We start from the raw sequence: 12439 nt of genomic DNA, 5'->3' as shown, positions 1-12439 counted from the left end.
CTTGATCATTGCTAAAAGAAAGAATATTGACTAGGCTGAGGAACGTGTGAGGGAGCAGGATTTGGAAAGATAGTTCACATGGGGAAGATCAGCAGCAGAGCTGGCCTGCTTTTCTGCAGTGAATAGATGAGCTGTTGATCTCATCCTTTCCAATTCTCTAATGCTGCTCAGAAGGGACTCTTAAGATTAGATAGAGCAATGCGTCTTATTCTGACCCCTTTAGCTGCCATGCCTCTGGGTGGGGTAGATTTGTGAAGGGTTAGTAAAGCCAGTTATACTCCTTTTAAGCTAAGCTAACAGTTGAGAGTGTTTACCTCTATTCTGCTCTCAATTCCTTCTCTGCTCTTTGGGTTTTGACACTTGGGTTCTTTATGATATCTTTGCTTTGGATGTAACAAGGGAATACTATGCTTATGGAGAACTGTTGTGAGTGGAGGTATCTCACCAGGATCCAAGCTCACACCATTGCTTTAAGGCTGGGTTCTGAAAGTTGTGTAATGTTTAATAAACTGTTATGTTAGATAGATGGAACTTGTTTATTAGTTAGAATAGAATAATTGTGCCTATGCAGAGTAGATGACCTGGCATTCCTCCAGCTCACCTTCCTGCAGGGCAGCTTGTACCTTTTCTAGATGAATTAGAGCTTCACAGCTGAACGAGGACACACCTTTAATATGCTCTGGCTTCCAAATTTACCAAACTGCATTCCATTCATTTCAAGTAGCTGTAAACCAATATGTGCTTCAAAATTTCAAAGTATTTATAAAGTGATGGAATTCTTTGTGATTTAAAGAAGACAGAAAGGAACACTAACACAATGAGAATAGTCAACCACGCTACTTGTCTAAGGAAACTGCAGCCAAACAAACCACTGAGGTAGTCTGAGTTCGTATCCATTTTATGTTGTGAAGCCTTCACCCCTCCAAAGCTTTCCATCTTTAAACCTCAGCAGTCTGGGACAGTGTCCGTATGAAATTCCTCTTTATTGAATTTATGAGGAGATGGGAGAATGCCTGACCTGTGTAGTCTCCCCTGCCTTGAATGGTTTGCAGGACAATCTTTTAATCCTCTAAGAGGCTCTGTTCTCCTAAAGCAACGTGCATGTGTCAAAGAATCAGGGCAACTGACTTGCACATTTATAATTTTTTATTTGTACCACTTCATCTCAAAACTCCCTTGTTGCTCCTTCATTTGGTTCTTTGACAGAAGCCTTTCCCCATTTGTTTCAGATTTCAGTAACTCTTAAATTCTAATACTCCTCCGTATCTTTCTCACTTTCACTTCCCCCTCCTTCCCCAGTTCTACACCTTGCTGAGTTTTGGTCTCTCTTTTAACCTTCCCCATTCTGATCGCAGATGACCAGTCCTCAGCAGGCAACTCGTTTTTATTCCCCTACTAATACAACACAGTGAATTCTGAGCCAACGGGATGCTGCTCGCCCCTAACCCCGCAGTAAAGACAAACTCCAAGGCTACTGTCAAATGTGTTAACAAAGGCAGAGCTGATGTTGATTGGCAAACTGATCTCTATCTCAATGAGGCTGAAGACCAACAGTGCATTTCCTCATTCTTCCCTCTGGGCCATGACTCCAACACTAAAGAGCAGGCCATCGTCTTCCAGTCACTGGCTTCACTTTCAGTGGAGATCCTGCCTCATGTTAACCCAGCACTTCTGCCTCCTGGCAAAGCAGAACTGTCCAGGACGTCCTATTCTATCAGCTTGTTCTTGCTCCACACACACAACACTGGGAATCTGCTAAAAATGGAGAGATAATTTCAATTATAGTCACTGGGGTTGAGGTGGACATTGGAGAACTTCCAGTTACTGCTTCTTTGTTTCTCTGATGAAACGTGTGACAAAGGAAAGTTTACTGGAACCCATGGATGACTTATGCCTATCTAATTAGTATCCTGACAGGGTTCCACAGGGGCATCCCGGGCTCATGAAGAAGGGTGGAAGGTAGAACCAGTCGTGCTCAACTACACCCTAGTTTCTCATGATGTGACATCAATATGTCTTTCTAGATCACATTACAGAGTGAGGGGGAACATTTAATTATGATGCTTTATGTCGTCACAAAATAATCTTGATCAAATTTAATTCTACCTGTTGGCAATTTACAATTGGGTAGTGTTATACCCTTCAGGTTCAGCAGTAGATAGGACATATTCCAGACTGGGCAGTAACATTATTAGAAGAATCTTAAAGGGGATATGTTTCAGCTCTTACCCTCCTGCAGCAGCCCCAGGGTTGCAGATAATCTTGGATCTCCTGCGCACTTGATGCAAAATGATGGGTTGTACATTTGTTTTGTCTCAACCGGCAGGCCTTGTGGTTGAGCTTCTGTGCCAGGAGGGCAGGAGCTGATAACACACACTCTAACTCGTTTAAGCAGCACCAGATTCCAAATCCAAAAAGTCCTAAAAGGAACGGAGAGCATCTGAATGCAAGCAACACCCACCCACATGGATAGACATCTTTCCAACATTTAGAATTATGTGGTACTAATTTTAACTTTCCATCTGTAAATATTTTTGATGTGGCTTCATTAAGTCATTACAACAGCAAGGGTCTTAGTCAAATTTGTTACATAGCTAATCCTCAGTGTGAAGCTTGCCCTTGGAGGTCATTTCTTTGGACTCGTTATGAGGCGCATCTGTCTCGAATGCAAATAAAGAGAACTGCCCGTTCCAAAGCAAATGTCAGAAGCATTGAATTACAGAGCTTAGGCACAAAAGATTCTGCGGATGCAAGACACACACAAAATGTTGGAGGAACTCAGTAGTTACGGCAGCATCTATAGAAAAGAATGAGCAATCAATGTTTCGGGCCAAGACCCTTCATCAGCGCTAGAAAGGAAGGGGAAAGAAAGCAGAATAATGAGTGGGAGGAGGAGTATGGGTACCACCCAGAACGTGCTAAGTGAAGAGGGTGGGTGGGGTTAGGGATGAAGTAAGTATCTGGAAGGTGGAGGTAAATGGTCAAAGGCTGGAGATGAAGGCGTCTGATAGGAGTGGAAAGTGAGTCGTGGGAGAAACGGAAATAGGAGAGGCATGAGCGAGAGGTGTTAAGAGAAGAAAAGTGTAAAGAGGATCCAAAATGGGAAATAAAAAAGGGGAGGGGGGAGAAATTACCAGAAATTAGAGAAATTGATGTTCCAACTTGAGTATGGCCTCGTCAGAGCAGTGGAGGAGGTCATGGACCAACCTGCTGGAATGGTACTGGAGATTGGAATTAAAATGGTTGGTCACCAGGAAATCCTGCTTTATGTGGATGGAGCAAAGGTGCTCGATAAAGCAGTCCCCCATCTACATCTAGTCTCATTAATGTAAAGGAGGCTGCATCAGATAGAGTAGACAACCCCGACAGATCGCAGGCGAAGTGTTGCCTCACTTGGAAGGACTTTTTGCGGCCCTGAATGGTGGTGAAGGAGGAGATGAGTGGGCAGGTGTCGCACTTCTTCCACTTACAGGAATAGGTTGCAGGAGGGAGAAATGTTCTAGGGAACCATGGAGGGAGTGAACCCTCTAGAATGCAGAGTGTGGGGGGCAGGGAAAGATATGTTTGGTGGGAGGGTCCAGTTGAAGATGGTAGAAGTTGCGAAGAATGATGTGTTGGATGTGGACACTCATGAGGTGGTAGATGAAGACAAGAGGAACACTATCTCTTTTAAGGTCGCAGAAAGATGGAGATTAGGGTGGATGTTTGGAAAATGGAGGAGATGTGGACAACAGCAGTATCAATGGTGGAGGAAGTGAAACCCTGTTCTTTGAAGAAGGAGGACATCTCAGATGCCCTGGAAAGGAAAGCTTCATCCTGGGAATAGATGCAGTGGAGACAAAGGAACTGCGAAAAGGGAATGGAATTTTTTTACAGGAGACAGTGTGAGAAAAAGTAGAGTCAAAATAGCTGTGGGAGTTGGTAGGTTTACAAAAGAGGGTTTGCCTTCACCCCATCCTCTCCCCCTTCCCTCTTCTTCAATTCCCCACTCTGGCCCACCTCTTACCCCTTCTTTTCTCCTCCCTGCCTATCACCTTGCCCTGCTGCCTCTCCTGCTTCCCTTTCTCCCATGGTTCACTCTCCTCTCCTGTCAGATTCCTTTTTCACTTTTCACCTCCCAGCTCCTCACTTCACCTCCTTTCCTCCACCCACCTGGTTTCACCTATCACCTCTAGCTTGTACTCCTTCACCTCCTCCCACCTTCTTATTCTGCCGTCTTCGCCCTTCCTTTCCAGTCCTGATGAATGGCATAGACTGTTTATTTATTTCCACAGATGCCTGACCAGTTGAGTTCGTCCAACATTTACTAAACGTGCATTCACTCTTCCACATCAGACCTGTAGTTTACATTCTGCTCTGTTGATGACATTCTTGGTGACATTTTATTTTTAGTATGCAAAACAAGAAGAATGAATATAAAACTTGATTAATTGCTTTTGGAGGTATAGAGAATGTAGTGTGTCTGAAGTCACTGGGGACTTTGAGAGATATGTCAGCACAAATACTACGTATCACTGCAGAGTGCAATTTCTGTGCCCTTCACATTTTATAACCTGCCACTGTACAACTTGTTGGACCAATAATTTAATGAATATTTCCCACGTATACCAAAAACCTTCAGTGTATTTCCCCAATTCTAAATATGCCCTTGGCCTAGTAGAAAGTGTAATGACATCCATGAAGAGTCTCTGCTTTTACAGACCCAACTGGAACCATCCAAAGTAAAAGATCACTGGAAGCACTTGGTCGGTGCAGGTGAGAGTCTTAAAAGTATAGGCGCCCATCAATGGCAGCCACCTATCTGACCTTGAAAAGTTCTCTAGCATCACTGGCTGTAGTTCTTGTTAAGTACACCAGCTTAAACCCCAGGGTTGCTGATTGATAAATTCGAACATTGCAGTGACCTTATTTCCATCTGAATTGAACTCTGTTTACTCTCCCTGACAGGTACAGAAAGTGAAAGCCTCTACCGGCCTCCTCCTGGCTCACACAATGGCTTGCAGATCAAGGAAGCTCTTGAAACTGGTAAGACATTAAGGGCTGATAAACACTTTAAGCTAATCATTGTTTTCATTTGCAAAGACTAGAACTGACTTCCTCAAGATAAGGTGGATTTTCTTTCCTCCGCATTGTTCTCCTACTATGATACATTTATCTCCATGTGGGTTAAAAGTCTTGTGGTTACTTGTCCAGAGTGGGAATATTTCATCTTCGAGCATAAATAGTATTTGTTTATTTACTAAGTTTTATAAATATTAATAAAGTAGAAACCATGGCTCATTCTCTCTTGCATTGCCCTCCTGTAGTCATCTGTAATGATACGAGTTGCTCAAGTCCACAACACACAGAATGGGAATCAAATGAGACTCTCCTGTTTTGAATATTTGGTTATGTTGAAACTGAACTAAATGCTTTTGTGACCTCCGTGATATAATTTCATGCAAAATCATTAGCAGAAGGGAGTTGTAGACTGAATGTGAGTTCCATAATGTCCACAATTTACTTCCAAGTTTGTTACGTGTCTGATATGCTAAAATGCACAGGACCTTGACAAGAAGTTCAAAGGCATAGACACACTGAGCTGGAATACACACAAAGGATTTTGGGCAAGCATGTGACTGACAGACAACACGGGCTCTCCCTGATTCACCTTGTGGCTCTTTACAGTTATGCATTTCTAAGTTAGATGCCCCTTTGTTGTCGAAGATAAAATCCCTGCCCCTCTTTCACCCTACACAATCTGCTTGAGCTCCATCCTATCATCTCTCTTTCAGGTCCATTCGAGCTCCAGCCACGCTGCTGGGTCCTCACCCACTACGTCCTATGGCTTCTGTGCTCTTTCCTCCTGCCTGCTACCTCTACACTTCACTCTCTCATCACGCTGACTACTCCCTGCCATGCTGCCACATCATTCTGTGCCACTTCCAACTGTCCTGCTCTCCTTGCAGTGGGGTTGTTTAAATACGATGCATCTTAACCTGCCGCACATTGAACATCAATGCACCTTTCACACTGCTTGCTATTCAACCAACAGGCAACTGGCTTTAAAACAAAATCATCGAGCCATGGACTTTCATTGCAATGTGATATTTGTGCTGAAGTTAGTTTCTTGCTTAAAGGAGCCAAATAAATGTGGCTATTGTCATGATGAAAGGCAGTGCCTTAATTTAATACATCCACAGAGATCTCTTTTGTTCTTGAAAAGCTACAGTAGTATGTTTGCAGGGCTCATACTGATATCAGTGAAAGCCTAGAGGAACCAAATAAATGGCTGTTAGGTTATCTGCCAGACTTGCACAGGGACCGGGACAACCACCATGATAATTTTGAGCTGTTCTTGCTTCTTTTACTTATTATTTTTCTTGAGCATGTGGTAAATACCAATTTATTCACTCCATTATGTATGGAATAAGGAGATTGACAACTTGCTGTCTCGCTGTGTGATGTGGAGGAGTAGTTTGCAGTAATTGCTGTTGCCGGTGATGAAGGGGAGCAGGCTGCAGCTACACATTTCCAGCTGGCTCGGTCCTGCTGGGTTACAGTGGAGAGACAGCTAGGCGACGAGTACGACAGAGTGAGTTAGAAAATAATTTGTTTAAAAAATCCTCTTTTAAAAATGTTTCCAGCAGATTATAAAATGAATATCATTTGTCATTGAGGAAGAGTAGAAATACATCAATCAAAGTGGTATTTTATTGGCCCATGCTAAGACTGGGTCACACAGGTGAGTCTGGGACATTCCAATTACAAAGCACAAGCTCTAAGTACAAAGGGAGTGCTACCTTGCTGGAGTCTTTGATCTATGAATGAGATGTTTCATTGTGGCAGCTTGTCAACCTGGCCAGCACAGATACTGACGATCCCTCCATGCTCATGGGCATGTGCAAGAATTTATATTTGCCAACTTTGGAAGCATATGTGTGTCAGGCAGCCATAAAATGAGGTGAATGTGTTCACAAGTAACTATAGCTTTGTGTTGTATTGTTGAAGGGGAGGTCTTTGCTGCTGTTTGCCCTCTACATCTTGTGCATTCCTAATTCTACTGTTCTAAACATATTGGGAATCCCATGGTAGCCCACAGAACACTTCTCAGCTTGTCAGATCTTACTCTGTGCAAATTATTAGCGGCAGTAAACGCATTTCCAATATTACAGTAAATTCTTGTCTGTGAACCACTTTAGAAAGACATCATATGCATAGACATTTTTCTCTGTTTTCAAATCTTACTGCACTACATATTTAGCCTCACTTACATACGACAAGACATAGGAGCAGAATCAGAATCAGAATCAGACTTTAATCGCCAAGTACCTATGCACATACAAGGAATTTACTTCCGGCAGATGTTGTCTCTCTGCTCATAACAATAATAATGATAAATATAAATGAAAATATAGATTATACATACAGGTAGTGCAATCCAAGTAATAGTTAGCCGACAGTTAACCGGCAGTTAACTGTTCAGCAAAGTGACCGCAGTAGGGAAAAAACTTCTCCAATGCCTATTAGTCTTAGTCTGGAGGGATCTGAAGCGCGCACGCCACCAGACGGAAGCAGTTCAAACAGTCCATGCGCAGGATGGGAGGAGTCCTTTATGATGTTCCCCGCCCTCTTCTTCAACCATTTAGCCCATTTAGGCCATTTAGCCCATCAAGTCTACTCCATCATGCCGTCATGACTGATTTATTATCCCTCTCAACTCCATTCTCCTACCTTACCCCGTAACCATTGCGAAATATACTAATCAAGAATCTATCAGTCTCCACTTTAAATATACCCAAATGACTTGGCCTCCACAGCCATCTATGACAATGAATTCCATAGATTCACTACCCTCTGACTAAAAAAAATCCTCCTGATCTACACTAAAGATGAACCCTTACACAGTTTGCACAGAGGTGGATTTCAGAGCAATGATGACAACTGTAATCAATAACATCTTTTAAAAATGTGCAATCACTACTTTCATCTTCTTTATCAAAGTATGTACTACATTTGATAAGGTCTTTACAGATGATATCAAGGGCATATTCTTTCTGTAATAACTGACTACACAGGTGAATGAAAAATTGTGGTGCTGGTATTACAAGGTGAATCTTGCCTTCGCGTTATCGTGATCAACTCATTTCTTGCTACGTCAGCTGCAGCACTGCATATATATGCTGACTGAATAGTCTTTTCTATTGATTACTGAAAGCTGAGCTTTCCTCTTGCAGATACTTGTTGCTCAGTACCAGAAGTTACATGGTAATTTTCATCATAAATTGGATGATCCATACATGATATAAAAATGTAACATCTTCCAGGGCTTTTTATAATTTCAAGGGGACTTGATTGCCTTTGTAAATAGAAGACTCACTCAGAGTGAATGTTAGGTGCTGGATTTCACAGATGTTGTGAGGTAGGGCTCTGACTATTTGCCTTCTGACACTACATTCATGCTCTGGTGTTTCTAACTTTATCTTGCCAACGTAAAGTGTACTTTTAAAGAGCAAACACGAGGAAATCTGCAGATGCTGGAAATTCAAACAACAACACACAAAATGCTGGTGGAACACAGCAGGCCAGGCAGCATCTATAGGGAGAAGCGCTGTCGACGTTTCGGGCTGAGACCCTTCGTCAGGACTAACCGAAAGGAAAGATAGTAAGAGATTTGAAAGTAGTGGGGGGGGGGGGGGAAGGGGGAAATGCAAAATGATTGGAGAAGACCAGAGGGGGTGGGATGAAGCTAAGAGCTGGAAAGGTGATTGGTGAAAGTGATACAGAGCTGGAGAAGGGAAAGGATCATGGGATGGGAGGCCTCAGGAGAAAGAAAGGGGGGGGGGGGAGAAGCACCAGAGGGAGATGGAGAACAGGCAAACAACTAAGTATGTCAGGGATGGGGCTCCTCTGGTGCTCCCCCCCCCCCACCTCCTTTCTTTCTCCTGAGGCCTCCCGTCCCATGATCCTTTCCCTTCTCCAGCTCTGTATCACTTTTGCCAATCACTTTTCCAGCTCTTAGCTTCATCCACCCCCTCCAGTCTTCTCCTATCATTTCGCATTTCCCCCTCCCCCCACTACTTTCAAATCTCTTACTATCTTTCCTTTCGGTTAGTCCTGACGAAGGGTCTCGGCCCGAAACATCGACAGCGCTTCTCCCTATAGGTGCTGCCTGGCCTGCTGTGTTTCACCAGCATTTTGTGTGTGTTAAAGTGTACTTTTGTTGTTATGATTGCAAATAGGTAGCTGGAATAGACCAAATTACCCTAATCAGGATCTGGGCCCCAAAGTTCTGCAAACAAGCTTCCAGCACTTATCATAACAAAGACGCTAGCATTCCTACTATTAACACAGGCGCCAGCATTCCTACTTTTAACAAAACAAAGACGCCATTTTTTAAATTTTTTTTTATTTAATTGCATTTTTAAATGATTACAAGTGTAGAAAAAAAAAGTATGTGTCCCTTCCCCCCTCCCCTTAACCCCTCCCCCCTAACTTCCCTATATAAAAAAAATTAAGAAAGAAAAAAAAAGAAAGAAAGAGTGCCTGGTTGTTGGAAGGTCTCCACATGCTCCATGGAGTTCTTAATAACTTTAGTATATATATTTATTTCTTTCCCCAAGTAACCATTAATTTCCTCTTCAGAGCACCTATATATTTAATCCTGTCTTTTGTAAATAAGGGCCCCAAATTTTCAAAAATGTTTCATATTTATCTCTTAAATTATAAGTAATTTTTTCTAATGGAATACAGCCATAGATTTCTTTTTTCCAACAATCTATACTTAAATGTGTATCTGATTTCCAAGTAATTGCAATAGCCTTTTTGGCTACAGCCAGTGCAATTTTTATGAATTCTTTCTGATATTTATTTAGTTTGAGTTTCGGTTTTGTCCCTTCAATATCACCTAGTAAAAGTAATATTGGATTATGAGGAAGTTGTATTCCCGTAATTTGTTCCAATAAAAGTCGCCATTTTGATTACATACACAGTAACAAAGAAAAAGAAAAAAACCCCCGTTACAGAGGTCACAGTAACTTCCACGTCTACAGAGATCCCAGTCACACCCTAAACACATCCATATCTGCAGATATCCCAAAACCATCCAATTATTGTATCATCAATATACAGTACTTATAGCTGACGTAAAGACTCAAGAACAATGACTCATAATCAATGACTCAGCAGCATATATTTTAGATATTTTATTGGCAGTGGCACGTGGTTAGACTATTCTGAATCATGGATTTTCATTGTGGGATCGGATAGAAATGGTTTTCATTTAGTGCTTGCCTGTATTTCTTTTGACTTTTGCTGAGGAACATGGTAAGAAGCAGCTTATGGATTCAGTGTAAAACTCAATACCACCAAGAAACAAATCAAGATTATGTTCTTTTGTCAAGAGGAATAAGAACTTGGGACTGTTATTGTTCACTGTTTCAGCCCTGAGGGCATTCTCATAATTCTAATCATCCTCCCTGTCTCCTGGAGAATGGATGTTGGGAATCCCAATAAGCAGTCTAATAAAGCTCTGCTCGCCATTTCCTCCCATATAATTCAATGTACTTCTTACTTATGGAATGTAATGAATTTGATTTGTTCCTCTGGCTGCTTGAATCTTTGCTTGTGTACAGTACTTGCTTGAGAAGAGCAACGATGCAGATTCCAGACTGCAATGTATCATAAATCAGATAACTATTAGTTTCAAGATCTACTCCCTCTGTAGGGCTGGGAATAACCTGATGACAAGGGATTCTGCCTGCTGTTAGAAGCTAATCATACTTTATTCTATAAATTTAACAAAAACACATTAACTTGTGAATTAGTGGCTGTGATCTTTGGGTGCTGAATGATTCAGCTCAATGGAACTCCAGGCATTCTTCTTGTTCCTCGGGATTGAGGATATTTATTCTGTCCGGTTTAATGGGTTCTCATTGCTTCATAGAGTCATACAGACAGAAACAGTCCATGCTAAGTATCAAGTATCTATCCATACTAATCCCATTTTCCAGCACTCAGCCAGCAGCCTCCTAATGTTATGGCATTTCAAGTGCTCATCTAAGTACTTAAAATGTTGCCAGAGGATCTGTCTCCACCAGCCACTTAGGCAATGTATTTCAGATTCCAACCACTGTTGGGTGTACACTTCCTTCCTAGAAATCTTTCATTTCTTATCCAAAACTCACGCCTTCTGGTTATAGGGAACCCTACAACAGGGAAAGGTTTCTCCCTCTCTCCCCTCCACTAAACCATTCGCTCATCTCATCTGCCTCTATTCCATGGAAAACAAACCTATCCTTTCCAGTCTTTCTTCATAACGGAAACATTTCATTCCAGACAAGATCTTGGTGAATCTACCCTGCAGCCTCTTCAGTGCAATCACATTTTTGCTGTAGTGTAGTGATCAGGAATACACTCAGGATGTCGTCCAACTAACAGTTATTACATTTGTACCATTATGGCCTACTCTTCTATTCTATGCCTCTAATGAATGCAAATATCGCATACTTACTAACATCTGCTTGCCTGCTGGAATTCTTGAGCGTTTGCTCCAAGGTTCTTTGATTCCTCATGAATTACTACGTCCTTCCATTTATTGTGTCCATCCTAATTTTGTTAGTCCTCCAAAATATATCACTTCACCTTTTTTTAGAATGAAATTCCATTTACCATTTCTCTACTTATCTTACCGACTGACCAAGGCCATTATATAGCCAAAATCTGCCTTTCTCACTATTAATAATAATTATCAACCTTTAGGTCATCTATGAACTTCTTAATCACTTCTCCTACATTCATAAGCAGATGATTAATGTTCAAAAAATAGCAGGAGTCTAAGCACTGGTCTCTGCTGTACATCACTGATCACAGGCTTTCAAGATGCACAATTAATCCTTATTCATCATGTTCTGCATGCTCAACATAATGGTTAGCACAACGCTTTACAGTGTAGGTGACATAGGTTCATTTCCCTCTGCTGCCGGTGAAGAGCTTGTACATGCTCCCTGTGACCACGTGGGTTTCTCCTAGTGCTCTGGTTTCTTCCTATGTTCCAAAGGCGTACTGGTTAGTAGGTCAGTTGGTCATTGTAATTTATCCTGTGACTTGACTAACATTAAATTGGGGTTGCTGCCACTGCAGCTCAAGGGGCCATAAGGGCCTATTCCGCACTGTATCTTGAAATAAAAAAATAATTTAAATGTTTTCTTAACTTTTGGGTCTGTCCATGTACTGACTATGTCAACTGCATTCATTAACACGATGAGTTTGTTGAAGAAAGTGACTGTAACGAATCAGTTGCTACCTTTTCAAGTGCTAATTAACCTCAAGGTCAGAACTATTTTCATTAATTTCCTTACTACCGAGGAGGCTAATGGGATGAAGTAAGGAACTGCCGTCTCTACCACAAAGAAATGGGACAGGTAGTGGCTGGTCAGGTGATGGTGGGGTCCATTTCTTC

At 41.9% G+C, this 12439-nt stretch overlaps 1 protein-coding gene across 2 annotated transcripts in view; it reads left to right on the top strand.

Annotated features, from left to right (window-relative positions):
• Window positions 1–12439, top strand: part of pik3r3b (phosphoinositide-3-kinase, regulatory subunit 3b (gamma)) — a 577180-nt gene that overhangs the window by 158408 nt on the left and 406333 nt on the right. For both annotated transcript variants that reach the window (XM_073062975.1, XM_073062974.1), the window contains exon 4: window positions 4948–5025. In XM_073062975.1, coding sequence (XP_072919076.1) covers window positions 4948–5025 — 78 coding nt within the window. The remainder of the gene's footprint in view (window positions 1–4947; window positions 5026–12439) is intronic.

Source organism: Hemitrygon akajei, chromosome 12 (genome assembly GCF_048418815.1).
Source record: "Hemitrygon akajei chromosome 12, sHemAka1.3, whole genome shotgun sequence".
Taxonomy (NCBI): domain Eukaryota; kingdom Metazoa; phylum Chordata; class Chondrichthyes; order Myliobatiformes; family Dasyatidae; genus Hemitrygon; species Hemitrygon akajei.
Note: the sequence above shows the minus strand (reverse complement) of the source record. Positions and strands in the feature narration are given on the sequence as shown.